We start from the raw sequence: 21071 nt of genomic DNA, 5'->3' as shown, positions 1-21071 counted from the left end.
ACACTGTTAACAGGAGATGCTGTTGCATAATTAAGTTAACCAATAATTACCCCATTTGAACTTCAGAAATAAAAGCAACCTTGCAGCATGTGAAGCAACTTATCTGTCACATATCGTAACTCCGCTTCCGTCTGCTGCTACAGTAACTTCATATAGTCAGTGCTCCTGTTATACACACAATATGAATCATACACTTCTTGTAATTACATACATACAACATAAATGGCATGAATATATTGTATAACATCATTACCAAATGATTTTGCTGATTTGTAACTAATTTCTCTATGACGTTGAGTAAAAAGTCTTTGGGAACTTTGGGACAGTAGATGATAACATGATGTCATGTCAAATATATATTTGAATTGTAGGCTACATATAGATTTCCCCTTAAAAAAAAAAAAAAGATTAAAAAGAAAATGCCGGTGGGCACCCTTCCTCATTTTATGCATTGAATTAACAAATGAAAAAATAAATAAATAAATAAATACACTTTTCACCCCTGTAACTCTCTTCCTCACACTTTTCATCCACCCGGCCGCACTTATTTGTTAATAAAAGCGTAAATTGTAGTGAACCTGACTGAAATACTTTTAAGACAACAATATTGTTTGACAAATTGTTTATTTATATTATAATAAATACAGTTATTTAGGAATAAAAATCTGACTTTTTGTCTTAAAACCATTGTGATGTCTAATGTGCAAGTGAATCCAAATTTTCCCTATAGGGCACCAAAAGGAGGATAGATAGATAGATAGATAGATAGATAGATAGATAGATAGATAGATAGATAGATTTTATTTATTTACTGTATTGTTATTGTTGTTATTATATATATCTTATCCTAATTGTTTGTTATCACTATTATGTAGTCATATTATTTCTTTATATTAATCTTGTCTCTGGGTGGAGGCTGCAGATAAGCCCAGTGGGTTTTTTGCCTCTTCTTGCACTGTTCATTATTCTTTTTTTTTATTTATTTTTTTATGTTATGTTGTATAGTCTCAAATTGTGCAAAATAAATAAAAAAAAAAAAATATATATAGCGGTCAGACACGACAGTACATCCGTTAAAGGACTTTCAAAATAATATGTGTTGTAAAGCTGTAGAGGAAAGCCAGTGTGTGTGTTTTTTTAAACTTTCATGCCAATAAAGCCACTTTTAGATGCTAACAGTGCCAAATAATAACTTCCAGGTAAGCAAATGCACATATAAATGTAGACAATAAAGGAAATCTAATCTAATCTAATCTAATCTAATCTAATATAAATGTGGATTCCTTCACCACTTTTAATCCATTTGAGTCTATCTATTGATTCACTCATTTTATTTGGCCTGGGTGTTTTGTTTGCTCCATTTACATTATTCTAGTGAAACCTGCTATCTGCTGAAGGGAGTGTGCTGCCCTCTTTCTACTCTATGAGGAAATGGGAGTTGCTTTAGGATGCACTTCCTCTGAATTAGTGGCGCAACATTTCCAGTAAAAGCTTTTCACAGCAGGAAGACTGTGAGCCTCTGGCATTACACAGTAAGCAAATGAGTCATAACTGAGTTGGATTGTTGTTTTTTCGAAGGAGAAGTGGAATGAATCGCTTCAGCATGGAGTTAAAGAGGTAATCTGGAGTCTTTGAAGATGTCTGTGTGATTTAAATCCTCAAATGTGTCGCATTCGTAAAGAATATTGTTTTTGCTTTCAGGCGTGACAGGATGTCTTTTGTCCTGCTTATTTTGTGGACTATTCCTACTATAACAGCTCTCTCTGGTACGTATAGTGGACATGTAGACAACTTTTATATAGTAACTCATTCTCATAATTAATCTCTTCGTGTGACATCTGTTTCAGGCCTAAATCTTGACTGTACCAACGACTATGATGAATCGATGTTTTGCCACTTTGAAGCGCAAAACTGCAATGAATACAATTTGACTCTCCGGAGCAACGAAGGTTATGGGTGAGGTGTTGTCTTTATTTACCTCATGTGTTTCACTGCACTGTTAAAATTGTACTTTTATTAGGTTTTTATAGGTTTTGTAACAGCAATAACATTGTAAGATGTAAAGTTACTGAACATGGGATTGCACATTTAGGTGAAGGACAAATTATATTCAATAATTGGGGGTGGCTGCATCTCTGTTAAAATGCTATTTTTGGGAGTTTTTTTTCTCTCATTTCTGCAGGTTTTTTTTTTTTTATGCCTATGCATTACAGGTTATTCAATCATTATCCATAATGCAGTGTGTGGTAAGCAATGGTTGTACGCAGGTTCAGGTTAAACCTTGCCTAAATGCTAAAACTATTGTGGTCTATTGTTTGTTTGATGTTGTTCGATTCTCCATGTATTATCCACACCTATAAGCCTAGGTTTTGTAACATAACATTGTAAGCTGTAAAATTACTGAACATGGGATTGCACATGTAGCCTTGAGTGTTTCCTACATTAATTAAGGTGATTTAAGCCTTTTAACAGACTTTTCAGTGTCCAACACTTCGGACATGACTGTCCCACATTAGAAATACAAATTTGTCCGAGACAACTTGGCATTATAGTACTGATATGTCTACCATTTTGTTTATGAGTGGGATACCTGCATTTTCTTTTTAGGTTTGATTAGCACACATCCTGGAGATTTCAGAGTGGTACTGGGTTTGGATTTAATGTATTGGCTTCATATTGCAATATATTCTGAAATGCAAAAATGCCCCACATTAGACTAATTCACTTTATCTTGTATTCCACAGGGAGCCGCGTTGCATTATCAAACAGTGTGACGATGGACAGTGTTGCTGCTCTTTCGATGAAATGATACTTGTTCTTGGGGAGAGTCATACAGCAATAGTTTGGAAAGGAGGCGATAGCATGGAGTCCAAAAACATCGACATCACATCCAGCAGTAGGTTGACTTTATTTTTATTTATTTTTTTTTAAATGAAAGCCCATAAATTTAATCTGCAGCTGCCAGAAATACACTGATCCAGGTTCAGAATAACAGTGAATGGATGTGAAACTGCATTGAGGTTATGAAACATTCCCCTTACTTTTCTTATCTCTCTTCTTGTACAGTAAAGCCCAAAACCCCAACAATCATCTCAGTGAACGAATCCAATGGGAATTATGAAGTCAAGTGGAGGACAAACTACTACAACAAAAAACCGTTTTTCAGTGATAGTTTGATGGCTAAAGTGACTTACCATATAAAAGGAGACACTCAAGAGGTAGGAGCAAATTCATATGCACTGTAGTATCATATCATATCATATGTCTGTATAACACTGAGATCCTTTGCACTGGAGATGTAGACTTAGTCATGGGCATTTGATTATGTGAGGTTGCCGATAAGTTTGAACCATCTTTTTAATAATTTTTGTTTCTCCATACCAGGAATCTAAATTGATCAAGCCGACTACACATGACGGACTGAATAACTATGAAATATCTGGTCGAGACTTGAAATCAAGTACAACATATGTGGTCAGCGTCAAAAGCTACACAGACATTAGTGACAAGTTCAGTGACCGTAGTGAAGAGATGGAATTCACAACCCGTAAGTGTCATCTTTTCTGTCTTTTTGTCACTTTTTATGTTTAAAGGGACAGTGTGTAGCATTTAGGGGGATCTATGTTTTCGTTAGTGTATAATCACCTGAAAATGATCGTGTTTTTGTTACCATAGAATGAGCCATTTATATACATAGCAAGTGGAACCTCTCTTTACAGATGCGGCCGCCATGTGCCCTCTCCCGATTTTCTCCCGGGGTCACAATTCTCCCTTATTTCTCCCGAATTTCACACTTTTTTTCCTTTTCCTTGTCTCAACCTGTTTCTGGCGCTGTACAGCGTGTATAAGCCCTATTGTTTCCACCCGGACGGCAATAGAGTTACACCAAGTGTCGTTACCCGGAACCATAGAGCTGCTCATGACCATAGATATATGGTATATACTCTTGCGACCGACACAACACGGTTTGAGCTGCGCAGTTTTCTTTCCTGAGAATTAAAAGTAAAATTAAAAGTAGGCCTATTTACCATAAAGAAGCTGTTGCAGTGTACTTATTATTTTTGATATTTTCATTCTTTAAAAGTCACCAGAATGCAGGAAATAAAGTCTCTGAAACTCAAGTTGAAATCCTCCTTTTTTTTGAGGTCTCAAGGTTGGCAAGTATGTTTGGCACGCGGGAGAAGCTTCAGTTGGTTGCAATCTGCAAATTCACCGCTAGATGCCGCCAGACCTTACACACTGCACCTTTTAAGAATAGTGTATATTTCTTAGACATGATGAGATTCCTTAAACATATTTAATGAAATAGGCTAGCCTACATAGTGTGTCTGAGCCAGTATTTGAAAGAGTATAATTTATAGTGCATCCACCACGACTGTGACAGCTTTTACTCCAGCAAGGGGAAGTCCTACCAAACTGCTACGCAACCACACCGCAGCTACATCTGTTATCTGCGTCATTAACATTAGCTCACAGTGTCAAAAAGAAAATACTTCTCCTACATTGCTTTCACAACATTCACAGACTGTGACGTATTCTGATGTCGGAGCTCATTAGTGTTACATTTCTTTTTTGCGGGGTAATCCTTGTTTCTTGCATGACACTGACGTGAAAAACACAAAATCAGTAAACATTTCTTTTTAGAAGGGAGCAAGGCATATCACAGGTTTTGGTTTACTAAACTTGTTTGCCCTCCCCGTCTTGGATCTGACCCAGGATCTGCCTGCTATTAGTAATCTACCAGGAATGTGCTCTTGCATGTACTTACTGTACTTGGCATTGTGCTGCCAGAAGACATTGTATGGCTGCAAAAAATTTAACCAGGGTCAACTCTTTCACTGGAGGCCTTCACTTCAGGACCCAGGCTGCGTAAACTCAGTGGTCTCATTGAAATGAATGAGGAGGTGTTTCATCCACATTGTTAAGACAAAGGGTACAAACTCATTGCAGATAAGGATCATAACAAACAGTGCGGATCAGTCATAGTATTTTAAACTGTGTGCAGTGTTTTGGTGTCTGATAACTCTTGATCTATTAGCCAAATTGGACTCTCCTCTCTCTCGTCTTTCTCTCTGTGTTGCTCCACTATTACGGGCAGACACATTCCTGCACCCTAGGGACTTCTTTCCACATCTAACTCTTCTATCACATGAACAGAAGACCTGACATTTTACATATTTCTGCAGAACACAGGGTGTAGAGAGCTAATCCATATTTGCATCTAATTTGTCTTTAAACTGTAAAAATTATTTATGCATTAATTATACAGTATTTACAGGTGTTGAGTTGTTTAGTGGATACTATTACACATAAGACAAGAAGGACTGCGCAATTAATTGACATTTTATCGAAATCGCGATATGGCATACAGCAATTTTCAAATCACATGATTTGAAATACTTGCAATATTTGTTAAAGGCGAAATGTGTGTCAAAGTACCATTTTAAATTAAATATTGTGGTCCTGGTCTACACATCGTATTCTATAGACTTAAGAAAACATCTTTGTTTGGTACAGATCCTCGCAAAAATCACAACAAAATCATTTTAATATGTTTTTTTTAATGAAAATGAGAATTATGATGTAAAAATTATCATTCCCTATAATATCACTATATCAGTCAAAATAATCGCAATTACATATATTTTTTTCAAAATCGTTCAGCCCGAAACACAAGCCTGGTGCAGATCTACAGCCATGCACTTCTCTCTAGTTTATCTCTCTACTGCATGTAATCTGAACAAAAATGGAGTGATTCCTGAACTTACTTCATACATGTTACTTCACAGCTATAAACCCTGCTGTCCTGGCCTTGGTTATCATCATCAGCCTCAGTGTTGCTGCAGTCATCATCACCGCTGCTATATACGTCTGTTATGTAAAGTAAGTCATGCAGATAAAAGATTGTCTTTGTGTTGTTTCTCTGTCAGTTAATTATACAGTATGAAAGGCTCTGCCCTTAAATACTGTAACTCATGTGTTGTGTTTATGTGTCATGTTGGATTTTTGTTGATTTATTTGTCCATTTGATTTTAGGCTCAAAACAAAGTGGTGGGACACAGTTGCCAAATGTCCAAATCCCAAACTTCTGATTATGCATCCAAGCAAACCGGAGGTGAGTCTAAAAAACAGCAGCTTCAATTGTTGCATCTGTTTATTTTACATAATTACACATAAACAGTGTAGTTATAATCCTTAATTTATTGTCGACATTTTTCTGCAATAGCCATTCGATGCATTTACATTCTGCAATTCATTCTCTGTATAGTAGATTCAGATTGCCTTCACACGCATGAGGGATTCACAGGAAAAAATCCAGCATGTAATCCAGCATTACCAACATTTTATTTTGGAAAGCTACTCGTGCCGTTAAATCAGATTGCGGTTGCGATTTACTCTTCTATTAAAACAACATGAGTTTGTTTGGCTGCACTGTAAACAAACACAACACAGTTCTTGTGTTGTATGTGTGACAAAGTAGCTGCTCAACAGGTGTTTAAACTGCATTAAACTGCACTTGCTTGACACATGGGTGTCACCAAACTAACCAGGACTGACATCTTAATGATTATAACTTTAAAGGACCAGTGTGTAACATTTAGGGGGATTTATTTGCAGAAATAGAATATAATATTCATAACTATGTTTTCATTAGTGTATATTCACCTGAAACTAAGAATCGTTGTGTTTTTGTTAGCTTAGAATGAGCCCTTCATATCTACATGGGGAGCGGGTCCTCTTCAAGGAATCCGCCATGTTGCTCTGCCATGTTTCTACAGTAACCCAGAACAGACAAACCAAACACTGACTCTAGAGAGAGCCTTGAGCATTTTTTCGTTACCTGAAGGCCACCGTAGTTCTCCAACATGCGAGCCGCAGACTGCAAAAACGTGGTACCGTCAGCAGCCATCTGACTTCCGTTGCTCCTTAAGTAGTGTTATTATGGTAAGGATGGCCTCTGAGAGAGGCGAACGGTGTTACCACAGTTGTGCGCACGGCGGCTCACATTGCCGCAGTCTTGGAAAGGGAGGAATAAGCGGAGGGTTACTCAGTTGGTTGCAATCTGCAACATTAATGAGATGTCGCTGGATGTCGCCAAATCCTACACACTGTAGCTTTAAACTTCTTCAGATACTTTCGGAAACATGAAGAAGTAAATTTGAAAATATTACACTGTTTGTATTATTATTATTATTATTATTATATATGGAAAAGAACATTTCTAAATTGACCCCTTTAGCCGACATGTTTCAGATCTGTAGTTTTAAGTGTTTTTATCCTCCTTCCTGCAGCTCTTGAAGACTGTGCAACCCATCATCTCCTCTGTCTGTGTTGAGCCCTTTGTTCCAGATGACAGCAAACCATGGTCAGTGTGGCTGCACTAGTGCATTTTCTTCTATGTGATTATATTGGCGGTTTATCAAGTAACCCATTTCTCTGTACTCAGGTCAAAGGGGTCACTGAGCAATAGCAGTGGGTGCTTTGAGCAAAGCAGTGGATTCAGTACCGGCTCTTCTTGTCTCAGTTATGCTAATACAGAACCTGCTGACATTATAGCCGGTGTTCAGGATGCCCTTGGTAAAGCCTTCGCCAATATCAGCCCGGTATCACCTTTGACCACCAATCCACTAGCAGAATTAAACAAAGGCGGCGGTTTGCTCTCCTCTCCCTACAACCCCTGTGGTGTCAGAGCTGATGAATGGAGTTCTGGATCATCTGGCTTCGACAATAAATCCTACTCCATCCTCATTCCCAGCTGCCCACATCAGATTGTGACGGACAGCTCTGAGGTCCAGACGCAGGCTGAAATGCGTTGTGACTCTGCATACCATCCTATTGCGGGCGACGTTGAGCCCTCTGTTGACCAACAGGCACCAGCTTGTCCGCTTGTTGATTTTCCACCAGTGGTTTTATCTGTTATGCCAACAGACATGTCATATCAGCAGAGCAATGCAGATTCTGGGGGATTTCCAAATGCAGAAGACTCCAGTTTGTCCTCCGTCTCTAGTGGCACCAACACAGTTGCGCCATGCGATCCTGTGACCAGAGTTGAGGCCGGGCGTGAGAGCTCTGATGAGGCGGTGCAAGGCGCGACAAAGCCACATGGGAAAACTGAAGGGGCTGATGAAAACCCCTGCTACGGCTCTGTGCCCGCAGGCTCACGCAGCCTTCCTCCAGTGGATGACGACTACCAGCCATTTCACAACCTGGTGGAGCAGCCTGATGTTTTGTTTTCAGAGGAGAGAAGTGATGAGGAAGAGGAACATTTGAACAAATATCCAGGGGAATCGTTCAACAAGATGCCTCAGAGCTTCTTAAGCCCAGATTTCATTAACAATGTCCAGGGTGACCGGTATCTCTCTGAGCTCCAAAGACCTTTTCTCCCCTTGATCCCTGCTGACCAGTCAAAGCCATTATTCACAGACAGCGGCTATCAGTGTGTGTAGCGCAGAAATTTTATGCATTCATTTTTTGTGCTTCTTTAAATTATTGTGAAACATTGTTGAGAAATTCAGAAGAAGAGGGAGAGGAGGATGTAACAGACTGTGTCTGGTGAAGGAGGGGTAAACCCTGGACAGGTCGCCAGACTGTCACAGGGCTGACACATAGAGACAGACAACCATTCACGCTCACATTCATACCTATGGGCAATTTAGAGTCAACAATTAACCTGCATGTCTTTGGACCGTGGGAGGAAACCGGAGAACCCGGAGAAAACCCAAGCTAATGTAGATGTTCAAATCTGTAACATGACTCAAGTTCAAAAGTTAATTGAACTTGGAAACAGCAGCAAAACAATCTCACCTCTCAAGATCCATTTAGCTTGTGCTGTGTTCAAAACGTCAAGTCACATTTTGAGCACAGATAACTTCTGTTATGATTTGACGCTATGTAAAAATAAATTGAATTGAATTTAATTTAATTTGCACTGTAAAAACGTAGTAATTTTAAGCTTAACCATGTTGTTTTTTCTAAACCTTACCATGTGGTTTTGTTGCCTAATCCTAAGCAAGTGTTTTTGTTTAATTCACAACATGAAGCGTGTGTTTACTGCGAACGAAAAGTGACGCCGAGGGCACTGACAAAGTGTCGGTATGTGACGAGTTGAGATGAGAACGTCTTTTCATACCACATGATCTTCAGCAGCCGATGGAGTTTGCCCTGTTGTCATAAATAATTGCTGATTAAGATCATGTGATATCAACTAAAGTTCCAGAACAGTTGAATAGACTTTAAGTGTATATTATTTTCTCAACTGTGACATGACTGTTTCAGTCTGTCATGGGTATTTTTTGTTTGCGGCAGCGATTCAAAGACAACATATCTTTGCACCTTATAAAAACAGTTGATTTGTTTACTGTGTGAATACGTTGCAACTGTGTGTGACTGCCTTTGTTTATATAAAATCCATAACTTTTGCACATAAAAACATTGATGTAAAATGTCTTTCATGAACAGAATCCACTTGTTTTAAGTTTTAAATGTGTGCTTGAACAAAACAACTGCAGTCACCTGCTCACATATCCATATCTCGCATGTCATGAAAGGTCATTTGTTTGTCACGTAGCTCATGGGAAATGTATTCCCTAAATGTTGTGTAAAGATCAGAAGAATACACTGAAAATCATGTATAACCATCCACTCTATTGTATTAGTAAGACTTCAGTAGAATATGAGTTAATAGGAGAGTCATTTCAAAATAGCACCATATACCCAGTTGGGACATCAACCGTGAGCCTTTTAAGGAAAATTACATCGGAACTGACTGTACTCTGCGTCTGAAACAAGTCTGCTGTCTGGTTGAGCTGCTATTCAGGTTTGTGAAACTACTTCCTCATAGCTCTTCTCTGGAACTGCGGAGCCACTTCCACAGAAACACACGTCACTTCAGGGTGCACTCGTCACAACAATAACTCTCTTTTCACTATAAATTCAATATGTGTAAAAAGAAAATGTTGGCATTCTGGGAATAAGTTAAACAAATGTAACTATTAAGGCACATTTCTTAATTGCTCAAATAAAAGATATATTATTTTGAGTTGTGTTTGCTTCAAAGGGACATTGCTGCTGAGTTTTAATGTAAAACAAGCAATTTCTTCAGTTGTATTGTTGTGACAGAAGACATCTATCTGCAAATAACACTAAAACTAACTGCATGGCTGGATACAGTGAGATGATGTTTTTTTTGTGATTTGGAGAAATTGACCCCAAGTAGGAGCTTAACTTTTCATTATTGTGTCCAATCTTGAACACAAAAATGTCAAGTCATATTCTGATACAACCATAGACCGGTTTCATTGGAAGGAACTTGTGAAAGACTACCACAAATGTTCTTCCTTAATTTGACATATTTCTCTTTAAACTAGGTATCAGGGTATGACACAATTTGAGGAGGAATATTTCGAAAGTGTAAACAATGGTATATAAAAGTTTCATTTAATGAGGCGGGCAGAGAGGTGGGACTTTTTAGAGTTAGGTATGTGAGTTGTCGGTTGGAAGTACAGATAAATTGACATGACCAATAATATAAACAGAGTAATAGCTGTCAAACAATTAAAATATTTAATCGTGATTAATCGAGGTCAGTTGCACATTTTTTATCTGTTCAAAATGACCCTTAAAGTATTTAATACTCTTATCAACATGGGAGTGGGCAAATATGCTTACTTTATGCAAATGTATGTATATATTTATTATTACAAATCAATTAACACCACAAAACAATGACAAATATTATCCAGAAACCCTCACAGGTACTGCATTTAGCATAAAAAAAAATATGCTCAAATCATAACATGGCAAACTGCAGCCCAACAGGCAACAACAGCTGTCAGTGTGTCAGTGTGCTGACTTGACTATGACTTGTCCCAAAACTGTATGTGATTATCATAAAGTGGGCATGTCTGTAAAGGGGAGACTCGTGGGTACCCATAGAACCCATTTTCATGCACATATCTTGAGGTCGGAGGTCAAGGGATCCCTTTGAAAATGGCCATAGCAGTTTTTCCTCGCTAAAATTTAGTGCAAGTTTGGAGCGTTATTTAAAGGGACTATTTGTAACTTTGTACACGCATAAATGTAGCGGGTCGTCACACATGCGCGCTCACATATGCGCGTTCGCGTGTGGCCGCTGCCTCTCCAACTCTGCCTGCCTGCCTTCGCTCAGAGAGCGCGCGCGTTCTCAGCTCGCTCCACCTCTAGACGTGAACGCGCGCTCACTACACACTGCAGAGGAGTTAGTTTAGCTCTGATAGATCTATCTATCTGATAGATAGATGGATGGATGGATGGATGGATGGATGGACGGATAGATAGATGGATAGATAGATAGATAAATAGATAGATAGATAGATAGATAGATAGATAGATAGATAGATAGATAGATAGATAGATAGATAGCAGTCAGACACGACAGTACATCCGGTAAAGGACTTTTAAAATCATATGTGTTGTAAAGCTGCAGAGGAAAGCCAGTGTGTGTGTTTTTTGAAACTTTAAACAATTTAAAACACTTTAAATTGAATTGAAGTGTGTTAGATGCTAACAGTGCCAAATAATAACTTCCAGTTAAGCAAATGCACATATAAATGTGGATTCTTTCACCACTTTTAATCCATTTGGCCCCTACACGTATATCTGGTTTATCCACTGATTCACTAATTCTTATTTTATTTAGCCTAGGTGTTTTGTTTGCTCCATTTACATTATTCTAGTAAAATGTGCTGTCAGCTGAAGGGAGTGTGCTGCCCTCTTTCTACTCTTTGAGGAAATGGGAGTTGCTTTAGGATGCACTTCTTCTGAATTAGTGGCGCAACATTTCCAGCAACAGCTTTATAATGCAGGAAGACTGTGAGCCTCTGGCATTACGCAGTAAGCACGCAGTCAACTGCGCTCACTTTCCCACGAAATGGGTCGTAACTGAGTTGGATTGTTGTTTTCAAAGGAGAAGTGGAATAAATCGCTTCAGCATGGAGTTAAAGAGGTAATCTGGAGTCTTTGAAGATGTCTGTGTGATTTAAATCCTCAAATGTGTCGCATAAAAGTCAAGAATATTGTTTTTGCTTTCAGGAGAGTTGGTGACAGGATGTCTTTTGTCCTGCTTATTTTGTGGACTATTCCTACTATAACAGCTCTCTCTGGTACGTATAGTGGACATGTAGACAGCTTTTATGCAGTAACTCATTCTCATAATTAATCTCTTCGTGTGACGTCTGTTTCAGGCCTAAATCTTGACTGTACCCACGACTATGAAGAATTGATGTTTTGCCACTTTGAAGCGCAAAACTGCAATGAATACAATTTGACTCTCCGGAGCAACGAAGGGCATGGGTGAGGTGTTGTCTTTATTTACCTCATGTGTTTCACTGCACTGTTAAAATTGTACTTTTATTCGGTTAGTTTTGTTTGATTTAAGTGTCGATTCAGGTTTGTTTTTTCATTGGCTATGTAATATTAATAATCAAGTGAATAATATACATATTTAGTATATTCAGAACATGTTAGGGTGAGTTGTTGTAAAGTGGGACACCTAAGCTCCAGTGGGTGTAAGTTATAATTTAATGAGAATAAAGTCATACTATTTTTGCGGAAAAAAGTCGTAATATTCCGAAAATAAACTCATAACTTTATATGAGATAAAAGTCGTAATATTACGAGAATAAAGTCATAACTTTACGAGAAAAAAAGTAATTTTCTCCTCCACAAAAGAGACTATTTCCACCAGGTCCGTGTGGTTCTTTCTTCAGATAAACACAGTTTCTTGCACAATCTTTTCAAGGTCCTGATACTGATGATAATGTGGTGCTGATGTGCCAAAAGATGAAGTATTTCGTTATTTGTGAAGCGGCACGCTGCTCTATTTCCCCTCTAAAATAACACGTAAAATTACTACTTTATAATATTATGACTTTATTCTCGAAATCTCAGATGCATTTATTTTTTCCTCAATGTGGCACTAGTACTCCGTTGTAGTCTTCCTCAAACAAATAAAAGTCTATAAAACTATTGGTTAACACAAGCTTCAGTGTCATGTGATCAAAATCACATAACTCCTCAATCATAGATTAGGGTGCAGCTATCTTCAAACAGGAAGCACCCTGTGTGAAGACCACCCAAAGGTCAGTTACAGTGTTTAGACAAACTTAATGTTAAGGGTATAAATTTCTCATAAATAAAACAAACCTGCTCGTTTTTTATCAGGATATGTTCATGATATGTTTGTTCATCATAAAAGATTATAATATGATATAAGTACACTCTATATTCATTATTTCAATTACATTTTTCATTGTCCCACTTACACACTAGGAAATATGGCTTTGAAGAGTGGGACAGGATGATTTGCTTAATTTGGGACAGCATAGATTGTGCAAAAACAATGGTTATTATAGGGTTGTAGTCTTCTAGTGCATTATTTAAGATAATTAAAGCGAAGGACAAATTATATTCAATAACTGGGGATGGCTGCATCTCTGTTAAAAAAGTTTTTTTTGAGTTTTTTTTCTCATTTCTGCAGGTTGTTGTTTTTATGCATTACAGGTTATTCAATCATTATCCATAATGCAGTGTGTGGTAAGCAATGGTTTTACGCAGGTTCAGGTTTTATGTGTTGGCTTCAAATAGGCCCTATGCCTGTTACGGTTGTATGTGTTCCCTGTGAAGAGAAATGAAAAACAATCAACACTTTAACTTTGCAATTAACAGCAGATTCATGTTTTGTTTTTTTAAAGCTGTGCATTTAATTATAATTTCTTTGCATAACAGATATGATAATATAGGCTATTTAATGTCTTTCTAATATGCCTAAATGCTAAAACTATTGTAGTCTATTGTTTGTTTGATGTTGTTCGATTCTCCATGTAATATCCACACCTATAAGCCTAGGTTTTGTAACAGCAATAACATTTTAAGATGTAAAATGACTAAACATGGGATTGCACATGTAGCCTTGAGTGTTTCCTACATTAATTAAGGTGATTTAAGCCTTTTAACAGACTTTTCAGTGTCCAACACTTCGGACATGACTGTCCCACATTAGAAATACAAATTTGTCCGAGACAACTTGGCGTTAGAGTACTGATATGTCTACCATTTTGTTTAAGAGTGGGATACCTGCATTTTCTTTTTTGGTTTGATTAGCACACATCCTGGAGATTTCAGAGTGGTACTGGGTTTGGATTTAATGTATTGGCTTCATATTGCAATATATTCTGAAATGCAAAAATGCCCCACATTAGACTAATTCACTTTATCTTGTATTCCACAGGGAGCCACGTTGCATTATCAAACAGTGTGACGATGGACAGTGTTGCTGCTCTTTCAATGAAATGATACTTGTTCTTGGGGAGAGTCATACAGCAATAGTTTGGAAAGGAGGCGATAGCATGGAGTCCAAACACATCGACATCGCAGACGCCAGTAGGTTGACTTTTTTTTTTTTTTTTTTAAATGAAAGCCCATAAATTTAATCTGCAGCTGCCAGAAACACACTGATCCAGATTCAGAATAAAAGTGAATGGATGTGAAATTGCATTGAGGTTATGAAACATTCCCCTTACTTTCCTTATCTCTCTTCTTGTACAGTAAAGCCCAATACCCCAACACTCATCTCAGTGAACGAATCCAATGGGAATTATGAAGTCAAGTGGAGGACAAACCACAAAAAAACATTTTTCAGTGATCGTTTGATGGCTGAAGTGACTTACCATATAAAACAGGTAGGAGCAAATTCATATGCACTGTAGTATCATATCATATCATATCATATGTCTGTATAACACTGAGATCCTTTGCACTGGAGATGTAGACTTAGTCATGGGCATTTGATTATGTGAGAGTGCTGATAAGTTTCTGAACCATCTTTTTTATAATTCTTGTTTCTCCATACCAGGAATCTATATTGATCAAGCCAACTACACATGACGGACTGAATATCTATGAAATACCTGTTCATCTCTTGAAGCCAGGTACAACATATGTGGTCAGCGTCAAAAGCTACATAAACCTAGGTAAAAAGTCCAGGGCCAGTATTGAAGAGATGGAATTCACAACCCGTAAGTGTCATCTTTTCTGTCTTTTTGTCACTTTTTATGTTTAAAGGGACAGTGTGTAGCATTTAGGGGGATCTATGTTTTCTTTAGTGTATAATCACTTGAAAATAATCGTATTTTTGTTACCATAGAATGAGCCATTTATATACATAGCAAGTGTAACCTCTCTTCACAGATGCGGCCGCCATGTGCCCTCTCCCGATTTTCTCCCGGGGTCACAATTCTCCCGTATTTCTCCTGATTTTCACACTTTTTTTCCTTTTCCTTATCTCAACCTGTTTCTGGCGCCGTACAGCGTGTATAAGCCCTATTGTTTCCACCCGGACGGCAATAGAGCTACACCAAGTGTCGTTTCCCGGAACAAGAGAACTGCTCGCGACCATAAATATACAGTTTATACGCTCGCGACCGACACAACACGGTTTGAGCTGCGCAGTTTTCTTTCCTGAGAATTAAAAGTAGGCCTATTTACCATAAAAATGCTGTTGCAGTGTACTTATTATTTTTGATATTTTCATTCGTTAAAAGTCACCAGAATGCAGGAAAAAAAGTCTCTGAAACTCAAATTGAGCTCCTCCTTTTTTTTGAGGTCTCAAGGTTGGCAAGTATGTCTGGCACACGGGGAGAAGATTCAGTTGGTTGCAATCTGCAAATTCACCGCTAGATGCTGCCAGATCTTACTATAGTGCATATTTCTCTCTTTGTTGCTCCACTATTACGGGCACACGCATTCCTGCACCCTAGGGACTTTTATCCACATCCTTGTTCTCTACAGCCAGATGCTCTACCCTACCATTTTAATTTCTGCTTGATTTGTCAGCCTACTCACCGCAAGTCACTCTAAAGTCTAACTCTTCTACCACGTGAACAGAACACCTGAAATTTTACATATTTCTGCAGAACACAGGGTGTAGAGAGCTGATCCATATTTGCATCTAATTTGTCTTTAAACTGTAAACATAAATGGTACATGTTAGGAACAAATGATCTTCTGTAATAAGATATGGTCACTCAAATCAAAGGCACTTTAAAGAAGTGATAATGCCAGCAGCTGCTGATGCATTAATTATATAGTATTTACAGGTATTGAGTTGTTTAGTGGATACTATTACACATAACACAAGCAGGGATGCGCTATTAATGGAAATTTTATCGAAATCGCGATATGGCATACAGCGATTTTCAAATCACATGATTTGAAATACTTGCAATATTTCTTAAAGGCGAAATGTGTATCAAAGTACCATTTTAAATGAAATATTGTGGCCCTGGTCTACACATCATATTCTACAGACTTAAGAAAACATCTTTGTTTGTTACAGATCCTCTGAAAAATCACAACATAATCATTTTAATATGTTTTTCAATGAAAATGAGAATTATGATGTAAAAATTATCATTCCCTATAATACCGCAATATCAGTCAAAATATTCGCAATTAGATATTTTTTCAAAATCCTTCAGCCCCAAACGATTCCTGTGTGATTCCTGAACTAACTTCATACATGTTTCTTCACAGCTGAAAACCCTTTTGCCCTGGCCGTGCCTATCATCATCAGCCTCAGTGTTGCTGCAGTCATCTTCACCGCTGCTATATACTGTTATGTAAAGTAAGTCATGCAGAGAAAAGGCTCTGCCCTTAAATACTGTAACTCCTGTGTTGTGTTTATGTGTCATGTTGGATTTTTGTTGATTTATTTGTCCATTTGATTTTAGGATCAAAACAAAGTGGTGGGACACAGTTGCCAAATGTCCAAATCCCAAACTTCTGATTATTCATCCAAGCAAACAAGAGGTGAGTCTAAAAAACAGCAGCTTCAATTGTTGCATCTGTTTATTTTACATAATTACACATAAACAGTGTAGTTACAATCCTTAAGAATTTCACGAAATCATTCTGTTTTCCTTATAGTAGATTCAGATTGCCTTCACACGCATGAGCGATTCACAGGAAAAAATACAGCATGTACCAACGTTTTATTTTGGAAAGCTACTCGTGCCGTTAAATCAGATTGCGGTTGCGATTTACTCTTCTATTAAAACAACATGAGTTTGTTTGGCTGCACTGTAAACAAATACAACACAGTTCTTGTGTTGTATTTCTAAAAAAGTAGCTGCTCAACAGGTGTTTAAACTGCATTAAACTGCACTTGCTTGACACATGGGTAGGTTAGGGTTAGCCGTGGACGGCGCACATGACAGTCGTGGAAGGGAGGAGTAAGCGGAGGGTTACTCAGTTGGTTGAAATCTGCAACATTAATGAGATTTCGCCAAATCCTACACACTGTAGCTTTAAACTTCTTCAGATACTTTCAGAAAAATGAAGAAGTCTATTTGAAAATATTATTTCTGCACTCTTTATATTATTATTATTATTATTATATATGGAAAAGAACATTTCTAAATTGACCCCTTTAGCCGACATGTTTCAGATCTGTAGTTTTAAGTGTTTTTATCCTCCTTCCTGCAGCTCTTGAAGACTGTGCAACCCACCATCTCCTCTGTCTGTGTTGAGCCCATTGTTCCAGATGACACCAAACCATGGTCAGTGTGGCTGCACTAGTGCATTTCTTTCTATGTGATTATATTGGCGGTTTATTAAGTAACCCATTTCTCTGTACTCAGGTCGAAGGGGTCACTGAGCACTAGCAGTGGGTGCCTTCAGCAAAGCAGTGGATTCAGTACCGGCTCTTCCTGTCTCAGTAATGCTAATACAGAACCTGCTGACATTATAGCCGGTGTTCAGGATGCCCTTGGTAAAGCCTACGCCAATATCAATCCGGTATCACCTTTGACCACCAATCCACTTGCAGAATCAAACAAAGTTGGCGGTTTGCTCTCCTCTCCCTACAACCCCTGTGGTGTCAGAGCTGATGAAATGAGTTCTGGATCATCTGGCTTCATCAATAAATCCTACTCCATCATCATTCCCAGCTGCCTACATCAGATTGTGACGGACAGCTCTGAGGTCCAGACGCAGGCTGAAATGCTTTGTGACTCTTCATGCCATCCTATTGCGGGTGACGTTGAGCCCTCTGTTGACCAAAAGGCACCAGCTTGTCCGCTTGTTGATTTTCCACCAGTGGTTTTATCTGTTATGCCAACAGACATGTCATATCAGCAGAGCAATGCCGATACTGGGGGATTTCCAAATGCAGAAGACTCCAGTTTGTCCTCCGTCTCTAGTGGCACCAACACAGTTGCGTCATGCGATCCTGTGACCAGAGTTGAGGCCGGGCGTGAGAGCTCTGATGAGGCAGTGCAAGGCGCGACAAAGCCACATGGGAAGACTGAAGAGGCTGATGAAAACCCCTGCTACGGCTCTGTGCCCGCAGGCTCAAGCAGCCTTCCTCCAGTGGATGACGACTACCAGCCATTTCACAACCTGGTGGAGCAGCCTGATGTTTTGTTTTCAGAGGAGAGAAGTGATGAGAAAGAGGAACATTTGAACAAATATCCAGGGGAATCGTTCACCGAGATGCCTCAGAGCTTCTTAAGCCCAGCTACCGCAAATTTCATTAACAATGTCCCGGGTGACCGGTGTCTCTCTGAGCTCCAAACACCTTTTCTCCCCTTGATCCCTGCTGACCAGTCAAAGCCATTATTAACAGACAGCGGCTATCAGTGTGTGTAGCGCAGAAATTTAGAAGAAGAGAGAGAGGGAGAGGAGGATGTAACAGACTGCGATCCATCCATCCATTATCTCTAACCAGGGTTGCGGGTGGGGGGGCATGACATGACTGTTTCAGGCCGTCATGGGTATTTTTTGTTTGCGGCAGCGATTCAAAGACAACATATCTTTGCACCTTATAAAAACAGTTGATTTGTTTACTATGTGAATACGTTGCAACTGTGTGTGACTGCCTTTGTTGTCTAAAATCCATAACGTTTGCACATAAAAACATGAATGTAAAATGTCTTTCATGAACAGAATCCACTTGTTTTACGTTTTAAATGTCTGCTTAAACAAAACAGCTGCAGTCACCTGCTCACATATCCATATCTCGCATGTCATGAAAGGTCATTTGTTTGTCACGTAGCTCAAGGGAAATGTATTCCCTAAATGTTGTATAAAGATCAGAAGAATACACTGAAAGTCATGTATAACCATCCACTCTATTGTATTAGTAAGACTTCAGTAAAATATGAGTTAATAGAAGAGTCATTTAAAAATAGCACCATATACCCAGTTGGGACATCAACCATGAGCCTTTTAAGGAAAATTACATTGGAACTGACTGTACTCTGCGTCTGAAACAAGTCTGCTGTCTGGTTGAGCTGCTATTCAGGTTTGTGAAACTACTTCTTCATAGCTCTTCTCTGGAACTGCGGAGCCACTTCCACAGAAACACACGTCACTTCAGGGTGCACTCGTCACAACAATAACTCTCTTTTCACTATAAATTCAATATGTGTAAAAAGAAAATGTTGGCATTCTGGGAATAAGTTAAACAAATGTAACTATTAAGGCACATTTCTTAATTGCTCAAATAAAAGATATATTATTTTGAGTTGTGTTTGCTTCAAAGGGACATTGCTGCTGATTTTTAATGTAAAACAAGCAATTTCTTCAGTTGTATTGTTGTGACAGAAGACATCTATCTGCAAATAACACTAAAACTAACTGCATGGCTAGATACAGTGAGATGATGTTTTTTTTGTGATTTGGAGAAATTGACCCCAAGTAGGAGCTTAACTTTTCATTATTGTGTCCAATCTTGAACACAAAAATGTCAAGTCATATTCTGATACAACCATAGACCGGCTTCATTGGAAGGAACTTGTGAAAGACTACCACAAATGTTCTTCCTTAATTTGACATATTTTCTGTTTAAACTAGGTATCAGGGTATGACACAATTTGAGGAGGAATATTTCGAAAGTGTAAACAATGGTATATAAAAGTTTAATTTAATGAGGCGGGCAGAGAGGTGGGACTTTTTAGAGTTAGGTATGTGAGTTGTCGGTTGGAAGTACAGATAAATTGACATGACCAATAATATAAACAGAGTAATAGCTGTCAAACAATTAAAATATTTAATCGTGATTAATCGAGGTCAGTTGCACATTTTTTATCTGTTCAAAATGTACCTTAAAGTATTTAATACTCTTATCAACATGGGAGTGGGCAAATATGCTTACTTTATGCAAATGTATGTATATATTTATTATTACAAATCAATTAACAACACAAAACAATGACAAATATTGTCCAGAAACCCTCACAGGTACTGCATTTAGCATAAAAAAAAATATGCTCAAATCATAACATAACAAACTGCAGCCCAACAGGCAACAACAGCTGTCAGTGTGTCAGTGTGCTGACTTGACTATGACTTGTCCCCAAACTGCCTGTGATTATCATAAAGTGGGCATGTCTGTCAAGGGGAGACTCGTGGGTACCCATAGAACCCATTTTCATGCACATATCTTGAGGTCGGAGGTCAAAGGATCCCTTTGAAAATGGCCATAGCAGTTTTTCCTCGCTAAAATTTAGTGCAAGTTTGGAGCGTTATTTAAAGGGACTATTTGTAACTTTGTACACGCATAAATGTAGCGGGTCGTCACACATGCGCGCTCACATATGCGCGTTCGCGTGTGGCCGCTGCCTCTCCAACTCTGCCTGCCTGCCTTCGCTCAGAGAGCGCGCGCGTTCTCAGCTCGCTCCACCTCTAGACGTGAACGCGCGCTCACTACACACTGCAGAGGAGTTAGTTTAGCTCTGATAGATCTATCTATCTGATAGATAGATGGATGGATGGATGGACGGATAGATAGATGGATAGATAGATGGATAGATAGATAGATAAATAGATAGATAGATAGATAGATAGATAGATAGATAGATAGATAGATGGATGGATGGATGGATGGATGGATAGATAGATAGATGGATAGATAGATAGATAGATAGATAGATAGATAGATAGATAGATAGATAGATAGCAGTCAGACACGACAGTACATCCGGTAAAGGACTTTTAAAATCATATGTGTTGTAAAGCTGCAGAGGAAAGCCAGT

General features: G+C 38.5%; 2 protein-coding genes across 3 annotated transcripts; both read left to right on the top strand.

Moving 5' to 3' along the window:
* The first annotated feature begins 1413 nt into the window (after positions 1-1413).
* On the top strand, positions 1414-18771 carry LOC119474804. Of its 2 annotated transcripts, XM_037747088.1 has the most exons (11): positions 1414-1617; positions 1702-1766; positions 1848-1956; positions 2745-2896; positions 3067-3218; positions 3385-3547; positions 5790-5883; positions 6037-6115; positions 7293-7366; positions 7448-8454; positions 18692-18771. In XM_037747088.1, exons 1-10 carry the CDS (start codon positions 1589-1591, stop codon positions 8445-8447), a joined length of 1917 nt encoding a protein of 638 aa, XP_037603016.1. In that variant the 5' UTR covers positions 1414-1588; the 3' UTR covers positions 8448-8454; positions 18692-18771. The 2 variants fall into 2 exon arrangements, with proteins under 2 accessions (XP_037603016.1, XP_037603010.1); XM_037747082.1 differs by lacking the exon at positions 18692-18771 and having other exon boundaries at positions 7448-8933.
* LOC119478601 lies at positions 15038-18716 on the top strand. Its single transcript, XM_037753438.1, has 5 exons — positions 15038-15053; positions 16570-16660; positions 16767-16845; positions 17521-17594; positions 17676-18716. Exons 1-5 carry the CDS (start codon positions 15038-15040, stop codon positions 18682-18684), a joined length of 1269 nt encoding a protein of 422 aa, XP_037609366.1. The 3' UTR covers positions 18685-18716.
* Positions 18772-21071: the final 2300 nt, after the last annotated feature.

Source organism: Sebastes umbrosus, chromosome 2 (assembly GCF_015220745.1).
Source record: "Sebastes umbrosus isolate fSebUmb1 chromosome 2, fSebUmb1.pri, whole genome shotgun sequence".
Classification (NCBI taxonomy): Eukaryota; Metazoa; Chordata; class Actinopteri; order Perciformes; family Sebastidae; genus Sebastes; species Sebastes umbrosus.
This window is presented reverse-complemented; position numbering and strand designations above follow the sequence as displayed.

Bases quoted from the DNA above. Each gene is read 5' to 3' on its own strand.
- LOC119474804 (XM_037747088.1), top strand. From the start codon at position 1,589: ATGAATCGCTTCAGCATGGAGTTAAAGAG. The intron at 6,116-7,292 runs GTGAGTCTAAAA...TCCTTCCTGCAG, and splicing joins TGCATCCAAGCAAACCGGAG to CTCTTGAAGACTGTGCAACC. The intron at 7,367-7,447 runs GTCAGTGTGGCT...CTCTGTACTCAG, and splicing joins CCAGATGACAGCAAACCATG to GTCAAAGGGGTCACTGAGCA.
- LOC119478601 (XM_037753438.1), top strand. The intron at 16,661-16,766 runs GTAAGTCATGCA...ATTTGATTTTAG, and splicing joins GCTATATACTGTTATGTAAA to GATCAAAACAAAGTGGTGGG. The intron at 16,846-17,520 runs GTGAGTCTAAAA...TCCTTCCTGCAG, and splicing joins TTCATCCAAGCAAACAAGAG to CTCTTGAAGACTGTGCAACC.